This window comes from Achroia grisella, unplaced genomic scaffold, assembly GCF_030625045.1.
Source record: "Achroia grisella isolate CSIRO2021 unplaced genomic scaffold, CSIRO_AGI_Agris_v1 utg1433, whole genome shotgun sequence".
Classification (NCBI taxonomy): domain Eukaryota; kingdom Metazoa; phylum Arthropoda; class Insecta; order Lepidoptera; family Pyralidae; genus Achroia; species Achroia grisella.
In genome coordinates, this window is record NW_026712632.1 from 331,373 (window position 1) to 356,334 (window position 24,962).

The window sequence follows — 24,962 nt, forward strand, 5'->3', positions numbered from 1 at the left end:
AGTTCCACTTTTTAATCTGTCGTGAACGCTACACTTTTTATTATATTTTTTTATGTTTTAAGTGTTCATCAAAGGAATAGAGTGCATACAGCTATAATTTGGACTGTCAATGAGTGATCAATCGAGATTTAGGAATCTAATATATTTATAAATCTATTTACAGGAATGATAATGGGTAAGTTGATAAGAAAATATATTTATTTTATTTAATACTAGCTGTACACGCGACTTCATCCGAGTAGAATTAAACTTTATTTTTATAAAATAAAAACAGCCTATGTATGTTACTCCTTATTACATCAGCTACCTACCAAAAAAGTCCCGTCAAAATTGGTCCTGCCATTTCAGAGACTGGCCGGAACAAACAGACAGCCAGACAGACTCACAAAAATTGTAAAAAATGTTATTTTGGTGTATGTACCATATTTATATTCATATGCATGTAGTAAAAAACGGTTATTTCAATATTACAAACAGACACCTCAATTTTATTTATATGTATGGATAGCATTAATTTAATGTATGACATTTTTTTTTAAGGAATAACGTCACTAATTCTATATCTAATTATTTTTTTCGTACGTAATCGTCATAGAGAACAAACAGCCATAATTTGGACTATAAAATAAGTTTTATTATTTTGTATAACTAATTAAAAAATTTAGATATTTTTATGATAGACATTTACAAAATGTGTTACAATAAACTACATTTGAGTTTCGACAGCTGCGGTACTCTAGCGGTTTAGCACACCGCTTTACCTCCGATGGTCGCAGATTCGATTCCTCGTACGGTACAAACTTTTATATTCATGAAATATTATTGTTTGTAATTTGTATCAGTTTGATGTATATTATGTATATATTTACACAATAAATGTATCTAGGTTTATCTATAAGTTGTCTAGTACCCATGGTAGAATCAAACAATGACTAATCAAAAGTGCTTGTAATGAGTTTATTTGAATGAAGATTATTTCTATTTCTATTTCATAACTCAAGTACTGCTTAGATTGAAACAAGATGGCGCTGTGTGAATACAAGGATATTATTATTAAGTAGCTATATATAAATAACAATTCAATGCTTAAGTACCGTGTTGAAGTTAATTTATGACTTCCTAACAACGTAAGAGTATATTTATTGCGCAATTCAATCATTAATTTATATATATTTTATAATAATTTTGAAGGAAATGTATTTTTATTTACATCCCGTGTTAAATCTATACATGTAAATAAAATTGGTGTGTCTGTTTGTAATATTGAAATAACCGTTTTTTACTACATGCATATGAATATAAATACGGTACTTACACCAAAATATTTTTTTTTACAATTTTTGTCAGTCTGTCTGTCTGTCTGTTTGTTCCGGCTAATCTCTGAAATGGCTGGACCGATTTTGACGGGACTTTTATTGACAGGTAGCTGATGTAATAAGGAGTAACTTAGGATACTTTTATTTTAGAAAAATAAAGTCAAATTCCGCGCGGACGAAGTCGCGTGTACAGCTAGTCTAATATAAAAATCTCGTGTCACAGTTTCGTGTTTATACTCCTCCGAAACGGCTTGACCGACTTTGATGAAATTTTATATTCACTAGGTCTGAAAATAGGTTTATAACTAATTTTTATATGTAGTTTTTGCATATAACACTTTATATAGAGATGGAATTCAGAATGCTACTATTAAGTCAATATGAACATACAGGCATATATACTATTTTGTTAGATGGGGCTGTGTGGATTATCTAGGAATTTTATTACTATTATTCCAGTTAGAAAAACAAATAACTTTTTGCAATATGTTTACCTAAACGCCATCGCGTATTTCTTTAATCTCTCCCACGGGCATGCCTCCAACGATGCCTGTGCCAAATCTGGGTATGTCAGTTTGGGAACTTGTATTCGTCCGTACATTTTCTGTGCTGATTCTGCCAATATCTGTAATATCAGATAAGTCTGCATCAGTATCACAGTCACATCGACTTCAGATAAAGGGTGATAAGGCAGTGAAATTACAGGATACGAGGCGTGACATATTAAGCTTCCGGATGGCAATGCACATGATCTAGGCATGTATTTACAAAAACTATGTATTTAAGTATTTCTGCGTCGTTTATTGTTTATAATTGCTTAGCTTGCGACTAAACGGCGTTGTGTTAATTGACCAGGGTTATTATTATTATGTGAATTTCCAATATGTTTTGGTATTACGGTCGAATTTCGACCATTGGTAGATACTAGTTACTGAAATGAAATAATCTTTATTCAAATAAACTCATTCAAGCACTTTTGAATAGTCATAATTTGATTCTACCACTCATTCGGAATACAGACTTATCACAAGAAGAATGAGCAAGAAACTTGTTATTTTTTATTACCTAATTATTTCTACTTACAATTGAATTGTTTACGGTTCCCATTGTACTTAAAATGTATAAAGTTATTGAATGTATGAATGAATGTATGAATTGAACTTAAACTCAATGACAGAAGGATGTAAATAACGAATAAACAAACAAGACAATTTTTTTAATGAATAATTTGCATATTTTTACGAATATATGCATTATAATCTATACATATAAATAAAATTGGATTGTCTGTTTGTAATATTGAAATAACCGTTTTTTACTACATGCATATGAATATAAATACGGTACATACACCGAAATTATATTTTTCACAATTTTTTTCTGTCTGTCTGTCTGTTTGTTCCGGCTAATCTCTGAAATGGCTGGACCGATTTGGACGGGACTATTTTGGTAGGTAGCTGATGTAATAAGGAGTAACTTAGGCTACTTTTATTTTAGAAATATACAGTTAAATTCCACACGGACGAAGTCGCAGGTGCAACTAGTTGAATGTATGAATGAAATTGAACTTAAACTCAATGGCAGAAGGATGTGAATAAGGAATAAACAAAGAAGACAATTTTTTATGAATAATTTTCATAATTATACGAATATATACAAAATAACCTTTTATCTGTATATATAAAATTCTCAAGTTACAGTGTTCCATACTTCTCCAAAACAGATGAACCGATTTTGATGAAATTTTATATGTATATGTAGATCTGAAATAGGTTATATATTTTATATACCTCTTTTTTAATTTTTAAGGCATTTTTTATGATGTGGCATTAAGAAATGCTTACACCGCCGTCTTAAACTAGGGGCCCTTGGGCACACAAGAATAAGGGGCCCTTTTGGAAAGTAAAAGAAAAGCTCATTAGATATAAGAACAATAACATCACCGATTTGTGAAAAAAGTGTAGTGTGCCCGACAAAAATCTTTTGAGAATGAATGTGTGAGAAAAATTGACTGTCCTTCGGGGGCCCCCTGAGAATGGGGGCCCTAGGCACGAGCCCCGCCCTTATGGTAAAGACGGTATTGCTCGCATATATACCGGGTGTAAGGGACAGGTTGGCAAAAACTGAAACTGTGAATTCAGACCATTATTCTGAACTGAAAACCAGTGGAAATTCTTACCTGAATTTTTTTTTCTTTTAAAATCATGTAAATTTTTTTTTTATTATTAATAAATAAATAAAGAAATAATAATATTCGATTTAAAATCCTTCCCCGCGCTGATCAGTTCTGAACTGACGTGTCACCGCGATATTTCTCGTTGTAAATTCACATTGCGAGGCGTCACAATTAAGAATCGTTAACTATATGGCTGTGGTGCATTTCCGATGGGAAACTACTTTGCCATCTGATTCAGACCATTCATCTTAATCAGCTGTTTTCGTTTTGGCCAAACTGTACCTTACACCCTGTATATATATATCTCGTCCATTATTATGTAGTATATGTATGTATATTGTATGTATTGGTGTATAAGTTTATTTATTTATGTTTATAAAATGTATGTTTATCTATAATTGTATAATAAATAGAGTGTTTAGTGCGCCTCCTACCTTCTCTGTTTATGTAAATACTCTCTGTTAGCACCGGGTTGTCTGTAAGAGATTGCTGATAGCGATAAGACCGCCTTTTGTAAAACATTTATTTTCATTGTTTTATATCTGTCCTATGTTTATGTATGCGCAATAAAGAGTTATTATTATTATAATTATTATATATTAAATCTGCACAAATTGACAGACTGACTTCATTGTCTTAACGATGCTCCCCAGACAGAATGACGTTTGCCGGATGTAATATTAATAAAAAAATTACAATCATGTAATATATTACGTTATATTACATTTACGTAACACCAAATATTGTAAAGTACGCGAGAAGTTAATATTTTCATTATAATAATTATAAAATCGTGTTTTATTGAACCAGTTATGCTAGACTTAGATCCAGTCTTACCAGTTGTGAATGCTGAACGATTCCTGGCTGTGCTTATTTAGAACTAGCTGTGCCTGCGACTTCATTCGCGTGGAGTTTAACTTTACTTTTCTAAAATAAAAGTAGCCTAAGTCACTCCTTATTACATCAGCTACCTGCCAAAAAAAAGTTCCGTCAAAATCGGTCCAGCCATTTCAGAGATTAGCCGGAATAAACAGACAGACAGACAAAAATTGTAAAAAAAAGTAATTTTGGTGTATATACCGTATTTATATTCATATGGATGTAGTAAAAAACGGTTATTTCAATATTAGAAACAGACACTCCAATTTTATTTATATGTATAGATTTAATGAAGATTTTTTCGGGCTACTCTAATGCCGTTGGCCGCAGCTGGCCTTTATAGCTTCACCGGACGATAGGGGGCGAGTGCAGATGGCACTCCAAACCAAAGGAAGGACTTATGGAGCGGCTAAAGGCTAACTCCCGCCTGACGGATACGACTTTAGTCTGAGGGCATCTCTAGGGGTTCGAACCTCGGCTCAGGCCGTCGTAATTATGAAGATTCAATGAATACATCAGAATATTTAAAACATATTTACTAAGCAAATCCACTCACTAAACGATTACTTGAATGACGAGCGTGCATGGCAATAGTTGTTCATGCACGGGATTTTCATTTAATGTTAGACATAAACACCCATATTGTAAATAAACTGGTTTAAAAAAAAGAAATTGTATTGAGTTTCTTGGTAATATATCCTTTGGTATTTTACTGTAAAGTTTTATACACATACCCATAAAAGTTAGTGTTATAAATAACTAGCTACTCACCCCGGCTTCGCACGGGTGTACATGTATTATACATATAAACCTTCCTCTATCTATTAAAAAAACCGCTTCAAAATCCGTTGCGTGGTTTTAAAGATTTAAGAATACATAGGGACAGACAGCGACTTTGTTTTATACTATGTAGTCATCATCTGCTTCTTCCTTATCCCATTTATTTGTAGTCGTCGTAATATGTTTTTCGCTTCCATTCATCCCTGTTCGCAGTCATCGCGTTATTTACTTCCTTTCTCACCATATCATCTTTCACACAGTCCATCCATTTCTTTTTCGGCCTTCCTCTGCCCTTATAACCATCCACATTCATATGTAACATCTTTCTTAAAATATTATCCTCATTACTACACATGACCATACCATGATAGACGATTACTCTTCAACCTCTGTGACACCGGTGCCACTTTCATACTTCCTCTAATGTATTCATTCTTTATCTTATCCATTCTTGTCACACCACACATCCACCGCAACATTCTCATTTCAGTTGCATGCAGTCGTCTCTCATCCGTCGCCTTTATGTTTTATGCTATGTAGTGATATGTATTTAAAAAAGCAACACACAAGTTTCATGCTCATTCTTCTTGTGATGAGACAGCTTTCCGAATGAGTGGCAGAATAAAAATACTATTCAAAACTGCTTATATTAAGTTTATTTTAACAAAGACATCGTATTTCTATTTCTAAATTCAAATTCAAATTCAAAAATCATTTATTCATGTAGGACATTTTAGCCGCTTATGAACGTCAAGTTTTTACATTATAATTTTTTTCCCTAACGTCCAGTTCGGTATATAGATCCAATTGAGAAGAACTGGCAAAAAACTCAATTGAATTACTTTTTTTTAAAATCCAGTTTATTTACAATGCATAGGTATTTATATAGGTGTCTATGTCTAACACTAAATGAAAATCCCGTGCATGAACAACTATTGCCATGCACGCTCGTCATTCAAGTAATCGTTTAGTGAGTAATAGGCTTTGCTCAGTAAATATGATTTAACAGATGTTTTGAATTTATTTATGGGTAATTCCAACATATCCTTTGGTATTTTATTGTAAACTTTTATACCTATTCCCATAAAAAACCTATTAACTTTTTCTAAACGATACTTGGGGACAGCAAATTTCTTTTTCTATTAACTGTACGGGTTGAATGAGCAACAGCAGTAAATATAGTTAAATATGAAAGTAAAATATATATATTTGGTAAAAGTAACAAGGCTCACATACGATATGTGAATGGAAAATCTTACAAACAATAGATGATATTTTCTTTATATAAAATTCAAATTATCTTTTACCAATAACGGCCAAATATAAATTTAAGTTCCAACATTAATTTAGTCTGTTTATATATTTTTTTATAAAAACCACATTTGTAATAAAGGTCGTAAGTACCAAACAAAAAATTGTCTATACGTACCAATACGTAACTTTGACAACAAAAACCGATTTTTTATTAAGGTTACTTTTTTAATGAAGTTGGTACAAGGTGAACTACATTAAAAAAAATCACCAGTTTACGGCCTAAGTTGTGAAATGTTGCGTGTGACAATATTGTATTAATGTAGCAACTAGCTATGTCCCGCGGGGTTGCCTGCGTGAATACAGCCTATATTACTCGCTGATAGTGTTGCTTTTGATATGTGAAATATTTTTTTAATCGGTCGAGTATATTTTTTTTATCTATTGCAAACAAATGTAAATACAATTAATATTATAATAGACGGTCTGTTACGAAAATAATGGACATAAGACGGGCCGTTAGCTTATTTGCCAGTAAAATTGATAAAAAACAAAAATGGCATCTTGATAATGTGGATTATTGGTGCATTTTTTCTAGGAACTTTTTGCCGCGCACAACCACATTGTGGAATCACCTCCAGCAATGATATATGAACTGATATTGAAACCTTCAAGAAAACAGCTATTCCTTCTTATACATCATTACATAGTAGAAAACAAAGTCGCTGTCGCTGTCTGTCCCTACGTATGCTTAAATCTTTAAAACTACGCAACGGATTTTGAATCGGTTTTTTTAATAGATAGAGTGATTCAAGAGGAAGGTTTATATGTATAATACATGTACACCCGTGCGAAGCCGGGGTATGTAGCTGGTATGATATAAATTCCTTCATAAAAGGCCGGCAACGCACTTGCAATACCCCTGGTGTTGGTGCTCATGGGCGGCGGTAATCACTTACCATCAGGTGAGCCGCATGTTCGTTTGTCCCCTGTGTTATAAAAAAATTATAATGCCTTAAAAATATCGTATAATAATGACTTTAACATAAAACCTATACACATTAAATGCTAAATGTACTGAAACGGACGGTAATTCTGAAATCGTGACTCTGTATTGTGAATCGTATTTTATTGTACATGTACAGAACTAGCGATGACGAATTCGCTGTCTAAAAAGGCCACTTTACAAGAAACATAATAGGATTTGCTTTGTAGACAGAGTTGGATATATAAATCAATAAATGAACAACCCTGCGCCATCTTGCAACAGGACAATTAAAAATCGCCATCTAGTATACAATTAACATGAAACCATCTTTTTCCACGGTAAGCAGAGCTTGTGTTATGGGTACTAGACAACTGATATAGATACATAGATGCCTTTTTTTAAATGAACATATATTATACATAGAGAACACCCAGACCAGATACAAACAATCATACTCATGTATACAAAATGTTTGTACCGTGCGAGGAATCGAACCCGCGACCATCGGATAGTAAAGCGGTATGCTAAACCACTAGACCACCGAGGCTGTCATATGGATAAAAGAATATAAAACTGCCAGTAATTCTCATTATAGGACAATTAATTTCTAATTATTATATAACACAAAATCACATCTTTAACGATTGCAGTTACTGCCAGTATTACATTTTACTTTCCTGCTCAGACCTTTACAGGAGTAATGAATTTTTGAGTGGGTGTCAAAAGCGATTCATATTACGAATCATACAAAGTGGCGTGTTTAGACCAGTTCTCCTCCGATAGTCGTTTGCAATCAAGGCGCACAACTTTCCTGCGCCTGCGCCGGTGTGGTGCATCTTTATGAACCTAACACTATGACATTGTAACCTTTAAAAAACCGACCAAGTGCGAGTCGTATACTAGAACAGAAAATATCTTGTTTATCTCATTGCTTTCTTGATTCAATTATTTTAGAAATATGAAAGCGTAGCGGTTTTTGTATTAATTGCCGCATGCATTCTTATGTGAAATGTGAATACTATAACTATCAGATGGCAATTGTGAGTAGCTATGACGTGGTCTGGTGTTTTGAGTAGTCATGCTCACTAAAATGTCCAGACTTGTGGCGGCGTGGTGGGCCGGGTCATTGGGCTCCCTAAAATATGGTCGAGCGCAATGGTGGCTGCTCATACGTCGTACTTGTGAACGGGTGCTGCTTGTGTGGACTGGTCTGCTCTAATCACTATGACTTATTTTCTCTTATTAATTGTTTAACCAGTTGTTGTATATTGAATGTTTTTTCTATTTTATTATTTCATTGAATTAGTGCTAATCGGTAGTTTGTATTCACACACTCAAACTTAAATTGTAAGTAAGAATAAATTATTTAAAAGAGCAACACACAAGTTTCTTGCTCGTTCTTCTTGTGATGAGACAGCATTCCGAATGAGCGGTAGATTAAAAAAAAATGTGATGACTATTCAAAAGTGCTTCAATGTAAGTTTATTTGAATAAATGATTTTCTATTCTATTCTTAATCCTAAAATTTTATATTAAAAACGCGAAAGTTTGTGAGTACGGATGTTTGTTACTCTTTCAAAGACTTTTTCCAGATCCCGCGTCGAATGTACGGTTACTAATAAGCCATGCAGCACATCTATACATATAAATAAAATTGGAGAGTCTGTTTGTAATATTGAAATAACCATTTGTCACTACATGCATATGAATAAATACGGTATATAAAAAAAAAAATCATTTTTCGATTTTTGTCTTCAGTTCGATTTTTGTTTTCAGAGATTAGCCGGAACAAATAGACAGACAGACGTCTGTCTGTTTGTTCCAGCTAATCTCTGAAATGGCTAGACCGATGATTTTGACGGGACTTTTTTTGGTAGGTAGGTAGCTGATGTAATAAAGAGTAACTTAGACTACTTTTATTTTAGAAAAATAAAGTTAAATTCCACGCGGACGAAGTCGCGAGTACAGCTAGTTATTAAATAAACTTACTATTTACTTCATTAGTATTATAAACACGAAAGTTTTTGAGTAGGCATGTTTGTTACTCTTTCACGCAAAAATTACTGAGCGGATTGTTATGAAACTTTACAGTAATATAGCTTATACATCAGAATAACATATAGGCTATAAATTTCACGCGAGTGAAACAGCATGCGCAGCTAGTATAATAATAATAATCTCAGCTCAATTCACACAGTGCAATCTAGACCCAAGTTAAGCTAGCTAAAGTTTGTGTTATGGGTACTAGATAGCTGATACATATACATACATATATTTTTTGTGTAAATACATACATATTATATTTATGTAAATAGAATAGAAAATCATTTATTCAAATAAACTTATATTGAAGCACTTTTGAATAGTCATCACATTTTTTTTAATCTACCGCTCATTCGGAAAGCGTGTTGCTCTTTTAAATAATCATTGTAACTTTACATTTTCAATTCGAAACGTGCTAATACAAACCACCAAGTAGCACTAATTAGAAAACATCCAGACCGATACAAACTATCTTACTCATACATACAAATGTTTGTGCCGTGCGAGGAATCGAACCCGCGACCATCGGAATTAAAGCGGTGTGTAAAACCACTATACCACCGAGGTCGTCAAAACTTGACATGACTAATATTAATTACAAAAGGAAATCATCTGATTTCCTTTTGTAATTAATATTAGTCAATTATAATTTATAATTATCTAATTATTATTATACATTTAAACTAAATTAAATTGCTTGGAGTATAATCATTTTGCCTCATAAAATGCATAACGTTAACACATTAGCCTACATAAAAACATATTATCATATAATTCAATGGTAGGCACGTTCCGTTACCACTAAATGCGCGGATGACAAGTTACATAATTGTGATGTAACGGAACGCGGCCATTCGGATTTGGCGCGAACTGACGCTTCCGTACAGGCACAGATAACATAATATGTACAGGTTATTTCCTCTCTTACTTAAATACTAGCTGTTCCCGTGACTTCTTCCGCGTGGAGTTTAACTTTATTTTTCTAAAATGAAAGTAAGCCTAAGTTACTCCTTATTACATCAGCTGCCTGCCAAAAAGTCTCGTCAAAATTGGTCCAGCCATTTCAGAGATTAGCCAGAACATACAGACAGACAGACAGACAAAAATTGTAAAATTTGTTGTTTTGGTGTATGTACCGTATTTATATTCATATGCATGTAGTAAAAAACGGTTATTTCAATATTACTAACAGACACTCCAATTTTATTTATATGTATAGATATTAAGTACTTGACAGAATAAAGAAAAAATATTTAATAGTCTAACCCAAAAAAGTCTTTTTGAAGAGTTTCATCGTTCTAGCTTCAAAAATGACTTTATTCCCTATTTTATTTTACCCCCTAAAGGGTAAAATTTTTACAAACTGTGAATGACATTTTTTTTATATTTAATGTAACAGCCTAAATTTTCAAATACAAATTCAAAAATAGTTTATTCATCACGTATGACATTTTAGCCGCTTATGAACGTAATTTTTTTTATATTATATTATATTTTTTTCCTTGCCGTCCAGTTCCATATATATGAATCCAATTGAGAAGAACTGGCAAGAAACTCAATTGAAATACTTTTTTTTTTTTAAAGCCAATTTATTTACAAAATATTTTTATATAGGTGTCTATGCCTAACATTAAATGAAAATCCCGTGCATGAACAACTATTGCCATGCACGCTCGTCATTCAAGTAATCGTTTAGTGAGTAATAGGCTTTGCTCAGTAAATAAGTTATAACGATACTTCCGTACAACCTTTTATCACACCAATACAAACAATATGAGTATGACTCATGAATACAAATGTTAGTATGCGAGGAATCGAACCCGCGACCATCGGAAGTAAAGCGTTGTGCTAAACCACTAGACCACCGAGTCCGTTAAAAATACTACAAGCACCAAAGCTTTAACAGTTGTAAATACAATACCCTCTTTAATTTCGTAGTCGGTTATTACCTACACGGAAACGCAACGTTCTCAAGTTAGTAGAGCACGTGAGTTACATAATGAATGACATTGATCTTTTTGTGTGCAGTCGGCAAAATAATAATAATCTCAGGACAATTCACACAGCGCCATCTATACCCAAGTTAAGCTAGCTAAAGCTTGTGTTATGGGTACTAGACAACTGATACATATACATAGATATTTTTTTTGTAAATACATTCATATTATACATTGAAAACACCCACACCGATACAAACAATCATACTCATGAATACAAATGTTTATGCCGTGCGAGGAATTGAACCCGCGACCATCGGTCAAGCGGTGTGCTAGACCGCTAGACCACCGAGGTCATCAAGTTACAAAAATTTTAATTTAATTTACCGTCCATTATTGCAAATATATGTATTTATATCAGGTTTAAAAAAAAATACCGCTGGATAATTGTTGCGGGTAAATGATACTATGTTGTTGGTTGAGACGATGTATGTACATTTTTTTTTCGGACTACTCTAATGCTGTTGGCCGCAGCTGGCCTTTACAGCTTCACCGGACGTTAGGGTACAAATGCAGATGGCACTCCAACCCGCGGAAGGACTTATGGAGCGGCTGAAGGCCAACTCCTGCCTGACGGATACGACTTTAGTCTGAGGGCATCTCTAGGGGTTCGAACCTCGGCTCAGGACATCGTAATTATGAAGATTCAATGAATACATCAGAATATTTAAAACATCTGTTAAATCCATATTTACTAAGCAAATCCACTCACTAAACGATTACTTGAATGACGAGCATGCATGGCAATAGTTTTCATGTTCGGGATTTTCATTTAATGTTAGACATAGACACCTATATAAATACCTATGCATTGTAAATAAACTGGATTTAAAAAAAAGTAATTCAATTGAGTTTCTTGCCAGTTCTTCTCAATTGGATCTATATACCGAACTGGACGGTAGGGAAAAAAATTATAATGTAAAAACTTGACGTTCATAAGCGGCTAAAATGTCCTACATGAATAAATGATTTTTGAATTTGAACCTTGGCTCAGGCCGTCGAAATTTCGATCCCCGTTTGAATTGGACGGGGTTCGATCGGAGGGGGCAATATGTACATAAAAATATTGATATTATATAGTAAATAACAATAGGAAAATGTAAGGTGGGGTGACACAGTTTAGACACAGCAGTGCCTAGTACACAATATTGAATTTGACTTACTAGACATTATTAAATACAATTATTATTTCTAGGTAACTGTGTCCCATAATAATCAACACAGCGCCATCTAGTCCCACGGTAAGCAGAGCTTGTATTACACAAGCTGTGCTTACACAAAACACTTTTACTCCCGATGGTCGCGGGTTCGATTAATCGCACGGTACAAACATTTATATTCAATGTACGATTGTTTGTATCGGTCTGGCTGTTTTCTATGTATTTACGAAAACAAATCTATGTGTTTGTATCAGTTATCTAGTGCCCATAACACAAGCTTTAAGCATACTAAAGCTATAAGCTTTAACAATTCTCAGAAAAACCACATATCTGTTCTCCGGATTGGGTCATTATTTAGTCATTCAATTTCTTTGAATGGTCCAATTAAATTGGACACTGATTTGGCTGATATATTCACTTAGTGCCGTGTTATTATTGAGGATAAATATTATTTCCCTATAAATATTGTCTTTGGAACTACCTGACATTTAAGAAATAACTTATTTTGTGTATTTATTTTTTATCAAAGTGGGATTTTTGGTGACTAAATTAAATGAGAACAATATTCGACAGCCTCGGTTGTTTAGCAGTTTAGCACACCGCTTTACGGCCGATGGTTGCGGGTTCAATTCCTCGCACGGTGCAAACATTTGTATTCATGAGTATGAATGTTTGTATAGGTGTTGGTACGTGGTCAAGCAGAGCTTGTAATATGGGCTAAGTATATATATATATATATATATATATATATGTAATGCAATATAATATAATATTATATATTAATATTAATATATAATATTAATTTTAAACTTTCGTGTTTAATATACATTTTCTAGTGCAACCTAGTCGAAACGTCGAGAGAGGTAAATACCTTTATTTGCCATAAAATTATTCGTGTTAAGACCCGGTTAATAATTTAAATAATTATAATATTACATATATTATTATAAGCTATATATTCTATTATAACACAAGCTCTGCTTAAAAAACACTCATACAAATGTAAATGATATAACTACATAGTTTTTTTTTCGTAAATACATACATAATATAATATAAATAATGAGTCGTAATATATAATAATAATCTCAGGCCAATTCACACACCGCCCATCTAGACACAAACAATCATACTCATGAATACAAATGTTTGTGCCGTGCAAGGACTCGAACCCGCGACCATCGGATGTAAGGCGGTGTAAACCACTAGACCACCGAGACCGTCACCTGCTAAGTTACCTGCTAACTGTTTCAACTGCATTTATCTTAGGGACTACTATAAAAATTATTGACTATTACATACATATATATGTATATACATATATATGTATATACACATATATATGTACATATGTACATAGACGCACATGAGTACTTAGATAACAGGTGAAAGTGCGAATGGACATTGCGCCTAACTGGACGGTAACGGTAGTGGGCATACCACTTGCCGTACACTGTGATCTCTGTGACACTAGATGACAGAGTAATTAATAAATATATATATAATTTTATATATACATACGTATATACATAATTATACTAGCCGACTCCGCAAACTTTGTATTGAAATATAAATTAAAATCACTATTAAAAATAAGGGTTGATTGATATTCAAAAGTGCTTGTACACTTTTGAATAGTCATATTTTGATTCTACCACTCATTCGGAATGCAGATTCATCACAAGAAGAATAAGCAAGAAACTTGTGTGTTGCTCTTTTTAATAGATGTTTTTTTATATAAATAATTACAGTATAACAAGTAAGAGGCATGCGATCATCAACATAGAAATCGCTACGCACTCATTATTAGTGTAATCAGATAATATTGTCAGTGCTATGGATTTAAAGTTTTTCTATAAAAACATTATTATCGTTAACGAATTCTTCAATTTTATAGTAAGCTTTTTTTCAAAGGAACTGTTTTATTTGACATTTAAATCTTTTTTCTGTCAGATTTATAACAGACTCTGGTATTTTATTGTAAAACCTTACGCAATTGGCATAAAACGAATTACTAACTTTAGCCAAACGACATTTAGGTAAAATCAGTTTGTTATTGTTACGTAAGCTTTTATTGGTGCAATCACTAACTCTTTTGAAACTGTCTATATTCTTCCTGGCATAGATGATATTTTCATAAATGTATTGAGAAGTAACGGTGAGGATTTTTGATTCCTTAAAGCACTCTCGCAATGACTCCCTGGAACCCGGAGCATAAATGGAGCGAATGGCCCTCTTTTAGTAGTTAAAAGTACTATTGTATTTAGATATTGACAGCGTTCCCTCTTTGAATAACTAAACTAATTCATTGTCCAAGGTAGCTGCCAGCTCTTCGGTATATATTATAGCTCTTATAATGTGTATGTGGCCTCGGAGATATAGCGGTATTGCACACCGCTTGACTTCCAATGATCGCGGGTTGCGGCTGTTCCGCCACATTCCACCAGTTTTCATCAATCATGTTCAATCACGTATCACCACTGTTAATAAATTATCACCTCTCAGGCTAAGGGATAAAATTCAAAATTGTAAAAAAACCTTTTTTATATTTCCAGATATAATGGCGCAATCTCCTGTACTAAGCATAAAGTTCCTAACACTGCTACTTCTCGTACTTGAAACTACAGCAAAACCACCAAAAACCAATGCCAGACCAGTCTTTGAGATCATCAACGAACAACCAATTGACAGAATAGACGATTTCAAATCAAACATTCCAGGAAATTTACCATATGGCAACCCTTTAGCAGGTAATTCTCAACAAAACGCTAGATTGCACGCACAAAATCAACAAGCCATGTTCAATGCTGAGAAAGTAAGACAACACAGAGCTCAGTTACAAAGATGGGCCAATGTACCACGACCAATGGATAGTTACATGAGAGCATACCACGAATCACAAGAAAGTCACCAAATAGAACTAGAAAAACAGCAGGCCAATCTAAGAGATAAAAAACAGGGTAACACTGATACTAAACTAAAGGCTAGATCATCCCAGAATAAACAAGAGACATTAAGAAGAGGCGTGAAGGTTATACCAGAAATTGTTAAATTAAATAAAGATGCTGCTTTGAAGACCGAAAAAAATAGAAACCACAGATCTCACGGTTCAGTTGAATATCAACAATACTTACAGCCTAATAGATATAAGACTGTTTATGTGTCTCCAGCGCCGACCTACGACCAAGGAGTTACGATAAAACCTAATGGAAATAATGGTTTATCAGATGAGGAAAGTCATAACTTATATACAGAAGCTGTTCCAAGTAAAACTCAATACGTTTATCCTAAACAATACACTCAAATGCAAAACTACGAGTCTGCTCAAGATATTTCTGCACTAAATTCTATACTTAAGAAGAATCCACGAGATCAATTATCAGAATTAAATGCTTTAGTCAGTTCTGGTCATAATACAAACCAAACACCTAAAGAACTGGATACTCCTATTGATCTATACTTTTATTTAAAAGATTATCCCGCACAACATAACGAACATTCAGTTTATGGACAAGTACCACCAACTTATGCAAGTGCTTACACAACTGAAACAAAAGATCACACCCCTATCACAGAAGAAGTGGATGATATTGCTAATCCAAACGCAAATACAAAAGTGCAGGCATATGGTATTCAAACCGTGTTAGCTACCCAGCCACAAGATATTGAGACTACCACTGTGAAAAGTAATAATTATTATAAAGTCGAAGTTGCTAGTCAGACTATTACATCAGGATATAATAAACCTAGTGAACCTAAAGTACAATATTATTTAAAAAGTCATGAAGAAGAGAGGCCCCGTGCTCTAGCACATGTTCAACCGTTAAAGTATTACAATCCACATGAAGATAATTCGGGAGACCAAAGTGAAAGATACCTTCATCATAACGCGCAATACACAGGCGTGCAACATTTGTCTGAAGATGGAACAGGCGTTTCTGCTTATGGTGAAGATAATGTAAGTATTGGTCCCTTAAATTTTGAAACTGATAATTCTGTTAATGTGGTAAAATCTTCCTCACGGAATAAAAGAGCTATCTTAGATAAGACTCCTTTCCTTTTAGGAAACGAAACTGAAACTTCAACAGAACCGTCCATTTCTACAGTAGTTACTCCTAATAGTACTTTACCTACACCACAAGCATTAATTAGCAGTAGACGTAATAGAATTCAAACCTTCCTAGTTACCCCACCTTTTCCTAAAGGTGAAGCTATAGACTTTACTGATGATTATGAAGATGTACCTTACCGTAGACCTAGTAAAAGAGAAAATTATGATTTTGCATATAACGATGAAGAATTCGATGATTATACTGACGATTTTAGCTCACTTGACTATGGATATGATCTTCCTAATGCAAGACAATCACAAATGTTCTCAGTGGTAAATAGACCATATTATAATTATGCGCCTTCTGCTGCTTATAACCATAATATAGATTTGGATGGCAGTTTTTCCCGTAAATATAGGAAATATTCACCGCGTCCAACTTTCTCTCCCACTTCTTACCCTCATAGTGTATATTCCTATAACGTACCTAAAATTCCAGCAGCATCTTATGGTGTACCACATTTTCATGGTCATTTCGAGGACACATCACCTGTAATCGAACCCGTATATATGATAAGTCAGTCCCAGCTAAAACAACTAATGGGCCACCATAATCTGAACATTCAGCACTTAGATTTATACCAAATGCCTTCTAAACATGCTAGTCAGTATTCCAGAAAGTACAGGAAAAGGAAACCTAGAAATTATAGGCCTAATCTGAAGAAACACTTACAAAAACTTCATAAATTAAACATCTTTTAAAATAATATGATCATATTAAGAACATATATACAGTTATATGTCTTTATTAGAACACAATTATATTAGTGTTACAATTATGTTAGAAAACTGAATTGTATGTCTTTATAAAACAAAGTCGCTGTCGCTGTCTGTCCGTCCCTATGTATGCTTAAATCTTTAAATCTACGCAACGTATTTTGAAGCGTTTTTTTTTAATAGATAGAGTGATTCAAGAGGAACGTTTATATGTATACATGTACACCTGGTCGAAGCCAGGGCGAGTAACTAGTTGAATATATAATCATATTTCAAGATCCAGGCGATACAACGAACTAAGTATTAAAATATTGCATTTTAATTAAATTATTGTTTATTACGTTATAAAAATATTTATTGCATAAAATTATTTTAAAAGCTTTGCGAATTCTCTTCTCGAGAGTTGCTTGTGAGGTCAGTAATTATTATTTAGTAAATTAAAATTAATGTAGAGAAAATTAAATGTAAGTAAAAATAAATGATAATTAAGTTATTTATATAAATAGTTGATAAGTACTTATATTTAATTTGATATAATTTATTTATCATCACTCGATTTTATAATGTTATGGTGCTCTAGCACACCGCTTTACGTCCGATGGTCGCGGGTTCGATTCCTCGCACGGCACAAACTTTTGCATTCATGAATATGATTGTTTGTCCGATACAAACAATCATATTCATGAATGCAAAAGTTGTCTGGGTGTTTTCTATGCATAATATGTATGTATTTACGAAAAAAATATCTATGTATTTGTATCAGTTATTTAGTACCCATAACACAAGCTTTAGCTTAACTTCGATCTAGATGGCGTTGTGTGAATTGTCCTGAGATTATTATGATTATATTACAAATATTCTAGATATTTTAACAGACATTTGTCTAGCACTTACTTAATATATGTTAATACATTTTATTATAATTATTTAATATTTAATTTATTATTTATTTGAAGCATTAAAAGTCACATGATAAATCAACGAGTTTATTTATTGTCATCCATAATTGGTCTTAGAAAGTCGATCTTTAAGATAAACATGATTTCACTAATGCATAATTTTAAGCAATTTTGAGAATTTAATGTTACATTTTTGCAAATTTTAAACATTATCTAATGTGTTTTGAAGATTATGTATATTATATTAATGTAATTTAATTAATTAATACTGATTAAGTCACAAACATATTACATAAGTTTCAGGGGAAATATTGCAGTAGTTTATAAATAACTATGACTATTCAAAGAGTTTGAGTTAAGTTAATTTGATACCCAAACGAAATTGTCAAAGTTTACCGAGCAAACTAAAGCCACAGCTACAAAATTACTCTCAAACCATAACATTCCAAATTCAAAAATCATTTATTCCTGTCGGACATTTTAGCCACTTATGAACGTCAAATTTTTACTTTATAATTATATTTTTTTCCTACCGTCCAATTCAGTACCTATATAGATCCGATTGAGAAGAACTGGAAAGAAACTCAATTGATTTACTTTTTTTTAAAAGCTAGTTTATTTACAATGTATATTTATATAGGTGTCTATGTCTAACATTAAATAAAAATCCCGTGCATGAACAACTATTGCCATGCACGCTCGTCACTCAAGTAATCGTTTAGTGAGTAATACGCTTTGCTCAGTGAATATGATTTAACAGATGTTTTAAATTTTATTTAAAGATCATTCCAGTATATCCTTTAGTATCTTATTGTAAATTTTTATACCTATTCCCATAAAAGATCTATTGACCTTTTCTGAACAATACTTGGGGACAGCAAGTTTGTCTTTAAATCTAGTATTAATATTATGAATATTGCTGTTTTTTAGACATAAGTCAAGGTTTTTATGAATATATGAAGGATATTTGAATATATAAATTGAGAAGCAACGGTGAGAATATTTGCCTCTTTGAATTTCTCTCTAGATGAGTTACGACTCTTCATATGGTAGATCGTTTGGCAAAATCATTAATCAAAATTTATGGCAGCCAATTAAAATACAGAAGAACAAGTTAATTTGATTAAAAAAAATTCTATTCTATTCTATTTAGACAAATTTTCGTAAGTCCAAATCTTGTACAAGATTTTACAAAGAAAAAATGCTCTCGTAAAAAGACCAAATTCTCGTATTTCCGAATATGAAAATGCCCTCGTCCCAATGGCAAAATGTCGCGGATTTTTTTGATTCGGTTGCCATCCCTGTTGGCGCTGTTCACGTCGCCAGGAAATAGTTACATTCCATCAGTTCCCTGTCAACTAGTTTGGTATTGCAAGTTTTATAAAAATACTTATTAATCACAACCATATGTCCTTATATAACTGGTAACCGCTCCAAAATACTAGCATAGTGCAAGCTAGACTAGTGCTGACTACTTTCTCTTCCTATAAAGTTAATGCAAGTATAAATAATACTTACTCATGTTTAAATTCGACTAATAGTAATATCAATGAAGTAGCTTCCGCTGTTTGTTTGTTTATATCTTTTAAGCTACGTAACGTTATTGCATTTTAGCAATAGAGTGATTCTAGAGGAAGCTTTTCAGAATGTATACACTAGCTGTACCCGCGACTTCGTCCGCGTGGAGTTTAACTTTAATTTTCAAAAAAATAAAAGTAGCCTAAGTTACTCCTTATTACATCAGCTGCAGGTAGCAATAGAAGTCCCGTCAAAATCGGTCCAGCCATTTCAAAGATTAGCCAGAACAAACAGACAGACAGACAAAAATTTAAAAAAAATGTTATTTTGGTTTATGTACCGTATTTATATTCATATGCATATAGTAATAAACGGTTATTTCAATATTACAAACAGACACTCCAATTTTATTTATATGTTTGTTTAGATGTACACCCGTGCATTGCCGTTCGGGTAGTTAGTGTAATATATGTGAAGTTTCCCGATATTTGAATCTAATTATAATATTTTTATTCATACATATAAGTCTGTTACTGATAGAGTAATAGACTTACATGACTAAAAATATTAAGTAATATTTAGTGGATAGATATACAACAGCAAATATAATTTAATATGGATTTCATCACAGTTGCACGTTACACATGTTACTTAGCAACAGGAACACTAATTTTAAAAAAGAATAGAATAGAATAGAAAATCATTTATTCAAATAAACTTACATTGAATAGTCATAACATTGTTTTTAATCAACCGCTCATTCGTAAAGCTATCTCATCACACTAATTTTAAATGTGATGAATTATAGGTTTTTATTCCACAATCAATGTGTCTAATAATTACAGACTCATATAATATGTCAAATCTACCGTCAGTTCGGAGTGCTTTCGTGCTAAGAACTGACAAGAAACTCTGGTTTCTATTCATTTGAAATGAGATTGTACATGATTGTAAAAATACAGATTCACTTTTAAATTGAGGAGAATGTAGTGAGTAGTAATCAGTTGCTGTACCGTCAATTCGGAGTGCTTTAGTTTTAGTTTCTGGCTTATTCTTCTTGTGATGAATCTGCATTCCGAATAAGCGGTGGAATCAAAAAACTTGACTATTCAAAAGTGCTTATATTAAGTTTATTTGAATAAAGATTATTTCTATTTCTAATTTTTAGAATAGAATAGAATAGAAAATCATTTATTCAAATAAACTTAATTTAAGCACTTTTGAATAGTCATAACTATTTGTTTTTTATCTACCACTCGTTCGGAAAGCTGTCTCATCACAAGAAAATTCTATTTGGAGCTAAGAACTGACAAGAGACTCAGTCTCTATTCATTTAGCTTATACATCAGAATAACATATAGGCTATAAATTTCACGCAGGTGAAATCGTAGGCACAGTTAGTGTGATTTCAAAGTTCTTCAAATATTATTGATGCACTATTATAATAATATAAAATATATAATATAATAAACTATTATAATATATTTACGTCCTATAACTAATATATGAAATTTTCTCCAATTCCAGCTTCACTACGCAGCCAACTACGAATTCGGGTATAGAGTCCGAGATCACCACAGCGGCAATGACTTCGGGCATTCAGAAGCGAAGCACGGCAAAGCTACCAACGGGCATTACCACGTCTTACTACCGGACGGTAGAATGCAGAAAGTCAAATACTCAGCCGGACCCAGTGGATTCCATGCTGACATCACCTATGATCATTTACATTAGCGAAAACTTGACATGTAAATGATTATATAAACTAAATGTAATGTAATGTAATCGACCTCTCTACGATCGATTCCCGTTCAATTCAAACAGGGATAGAAATTACGACGGCCTGAGCCGAGGTTCGAACCCCTAGCGGTGCCCTCACTACACTACTCCTATCCGTCAGGCGGGAGTTGGTCTTCAGCCGTTCCATAAGTCCTTCCTTTGGTTTGGAGTGCCATCTGCACTCGCCCCCTATCGTCCGGTGAAGCTGTAAAGGCCAGCTGCGGCCAAGTCAACAATTATTCATTACATTACATTACACTTCGAAGCAAACGTTACATTACATTATATTTCGAAGCAAATGCTCTCTACACATTGTTATCAAGACTGTTTCAGTAATTGAAATTAGAAAGAATTTCATAATTCAAATATTAGGTATTTAAAGAAAGAAAACTTAAATATTTACAAGTGGGTTATTATAAATTCGTCACGATAAGAATAATGTCAAATTGAATTAAATATTAATATATACGTCGTATCAAAATTATAAACAAAAACATTACACTTGTTAGTTTAATTCAATTTGACACGAAGTAGAGTGTGACAGATCTTGTCACAATGAGTCCTATTTATTAGTGTTAATTATAAATGTGACAAGCCATAATTTATAAGATGAATTATTTATCTCAGTGAGTTAATTTAATGTAATATTAAATTGTAATAATAATACAATACCTGCATAAGTGTAATTGTATAGATAAATTATTTATTTCAATTAACGTAAAATATCTATTCAAATGCAACTTAAAAAAGAATATACATTCTTCTATATTCTTTAAGTACAAAAGTACAAATAAAACACAGAAAAGTAATAATTATTTATTCAATATTTTATACATTGTTTAAATTAACAATGAAATTCACAAACATGAACATCAATTTCCTTATTTAACAGACCATATCTTGCCACTGTGTAAATTAAAATACTCAATACAAAAATTGGCGTAAATTGAAATAGTACTTTCGAGTACTAAAATATTTATTTTATTAAAAATATATCTACTAAAGTAGATTTTTAAGAAATTTTTTAGTTTCTTTTGAATGTAAAATGACATTTCATATCAACAAAAATATAAGAACTAATTTATAAAACTACATCTCTATTTTTTAAATATTTTATATGTTTATTTAAAAACATATATCTATATAATTCGACTGAATATATCTACAACACATTAACAAAAAAAAGTTCAAAGCAAATATTCAATCCAAGTAAACACTACAAATAATTCAACAAGCTAAGTTGTATTAAAAACAGTTTTTATGCAAATGATACTGTGACCTTCAATGCAGAAACGCGTCAAAAATCGACGACCCTCCACGAAGAGCACCGTCGAAATGCGGCAAGTGAAATATTGTAACTATATTTATATGTCACCAACTCGCTAAAACCTGTGCCGGTGGTCTATGAAAAGTGAAAACTCTAAGAAAGTTAACTACATACGACAACCGTCCCGGTTAACATTAACTTTACGAATGTCACGTAATTTATTATGCAATAAAAGTTTATTGTTAATAATGTAATAATATTACTGTCCGTCATTGTGCTGATTAAATCAAATAGTAAGCATTACTTTAACTTTACACGGTACTTTACTGTAAACCAATATGCGATGCTCAGATAATACCGGATATTACGTTTTATTGATAACTGGATGAACTGCCGCGGTTCATATGATTAAATAATGACTATATATATGCTGTTTACATTCAGCCGCTTCCCCTGCCACTCACGCTGCCGGAAATATTGCCGAATGATCGAGAAGGCTGAATGTAAAAACACGCTGCCACTCGCGCTGCCAGTCCTTTGACTCGCTCACGAAAAACCGACAATCGAGGGAGCGCCGGGCAGCGCGAGTGGCAGCGCCAATGGCATGGGAAGTGTTTCCACTCGTGTTTACACTCTCGCGCTGCTCACTTCCCTGCCCACACGGGCTGAGTGTAAATTGGACATAACAAAATACCATATTTCGTTGCAATTTCTCAAATCCTATTTTATACTTAGGAATAGTATTTTTATATACTGTTTTAAATTTAACGCAGTCATTATTTATATGTATAATTAGTAAATCACGGGATCTTACCACGTTTTATATTTATTGAGTTCCCGATATGTTGGCAGTGTTTTAACCGCCATGATCACGGGTAGACTGATCAGTCTTGATGTTTGTGATCGAGTGAGTGATTTTTACTAATTATATGTATAGATTTTTTTAATCATACAAGTTTGATATGTAAGACCAATTATAAAACAATGATAGATTTTCTTTCTGCATAAATGGTACTTAATTTTATACTAAAAGCTTGTAATCTTCGTGTTACTTGTAAAAATAACAAAGCTGTGTTTATCTGTGCCCATATGAAATTTATAGCGTGTTATTCTGATGTATAAGCTATATTACTGTAAAGTTTCATCACAATCCGTAAAGTAGTTTTTGCGTGAAAGAGTAACAAACATCTTTCCTTCCCAATTTACAAACTTGCGTTTTTATATTATTAGTAAAAATATATATAATATATTTAATATTATCTTCTACGATGTTTAAATTCAAATTCAAATTATCTTTATTCATATAGGTCTATTACAGACTCTTATGATATGTCAAATCTACCGTCAGTTCGGAATGATTTCGAGATGAGAAGAACTGACAAGAAACTCAGCTCGTATTCTTTTCAAATTAATATAAATAAATGTTTACAATAATACAGATTAATTTTTAAATTCAAACTTTGGAGAATAGAGTGACCAGCATAAGCTATTGCAAAAGCAAATAGTCTAATCAGTGTTCGCAACCTAAACAGACCAGTCCCCACAAGCAGCACCCGTTCACGTGTATGACGGATGAACCAGCCATCATTGCACTCAACCATATTAGAGGGAGCACATCGACCCGGCCCACCACGCCGCCACAAGTTTGAACTTTATAGCGAGCATGACTGTTTCAAGTTACTCCACTACGTCATTTATATTATTTACAGCATAAACTGTGTTTACTTTAAACATGATGATCAATCTTTATTAATATTACAAATGCGAAAGTAACTCTGTCTGTCTGTCTGTCTCGCTTTCACGTCCAAACTACATACAAGATTTAAATGAAATTTGGTACACAGATAGTCTGGACTCGTAGAAAGGACATAGGCTACTTTTGAATGGGAAGAAAGGGTTGTAAGAGGTTGAAAGTGGGGATGAAAGATTGTATGGAAGAATCGTTGTTTTTGAAGCTAAAAGCTTGAAACTTATTTTTGAGGCTGTTGATTAAATATGAACAAATATGACATTATAAGTTTGTAAATTTTTTTCCCTTAAGAGGGTACAATATCATATATGCTATAGTTTAAAAATATATT

At 32.8% G+C, this 24,962-nt stretch overlaps 1 protein-coding gene across 1 annotated transcript; it reads left to right on the forward strand.

The window, feature by feature from the left end:
* The first annotated feature begins 76 nt into the window (after nucleotides 1-76).
* LOC131855488 (uncharacterized) lies at nucleotides 77-21,729 on the forward strand. The gene is made up of 3 exons (XM_059206767.1): nucleotides 77-175; nucleotides 15,146-16,548; nucleotides 21,363-21,729. The coding sequence occupies exons 1-3, from the start codon at nucleotides 166-168 to the stop codon at nucleotides 21,567-21,569; spliced, it is 1,620 nt and encodes a 539-aa protein (XP_059062750.1). The 5' UTR covers nucleotides 77-165; the 3' UTR covers nucleotides 21,570-21,729.
* Nucleotides 21,730-24,962: the final 3,233 nt, after the last annotated feature.

Coding starts and splice junctions, on each gene's coding strand:
- LOC131855488 (XM_059206767.1), top strand. Junction 16,549..21,362: donor CTGCTTATGGTGAAGATAAT/GTAAGTATTGGT, acceptor CTCCAATTCCAG/CTTCACTACGCAGCCAACTA.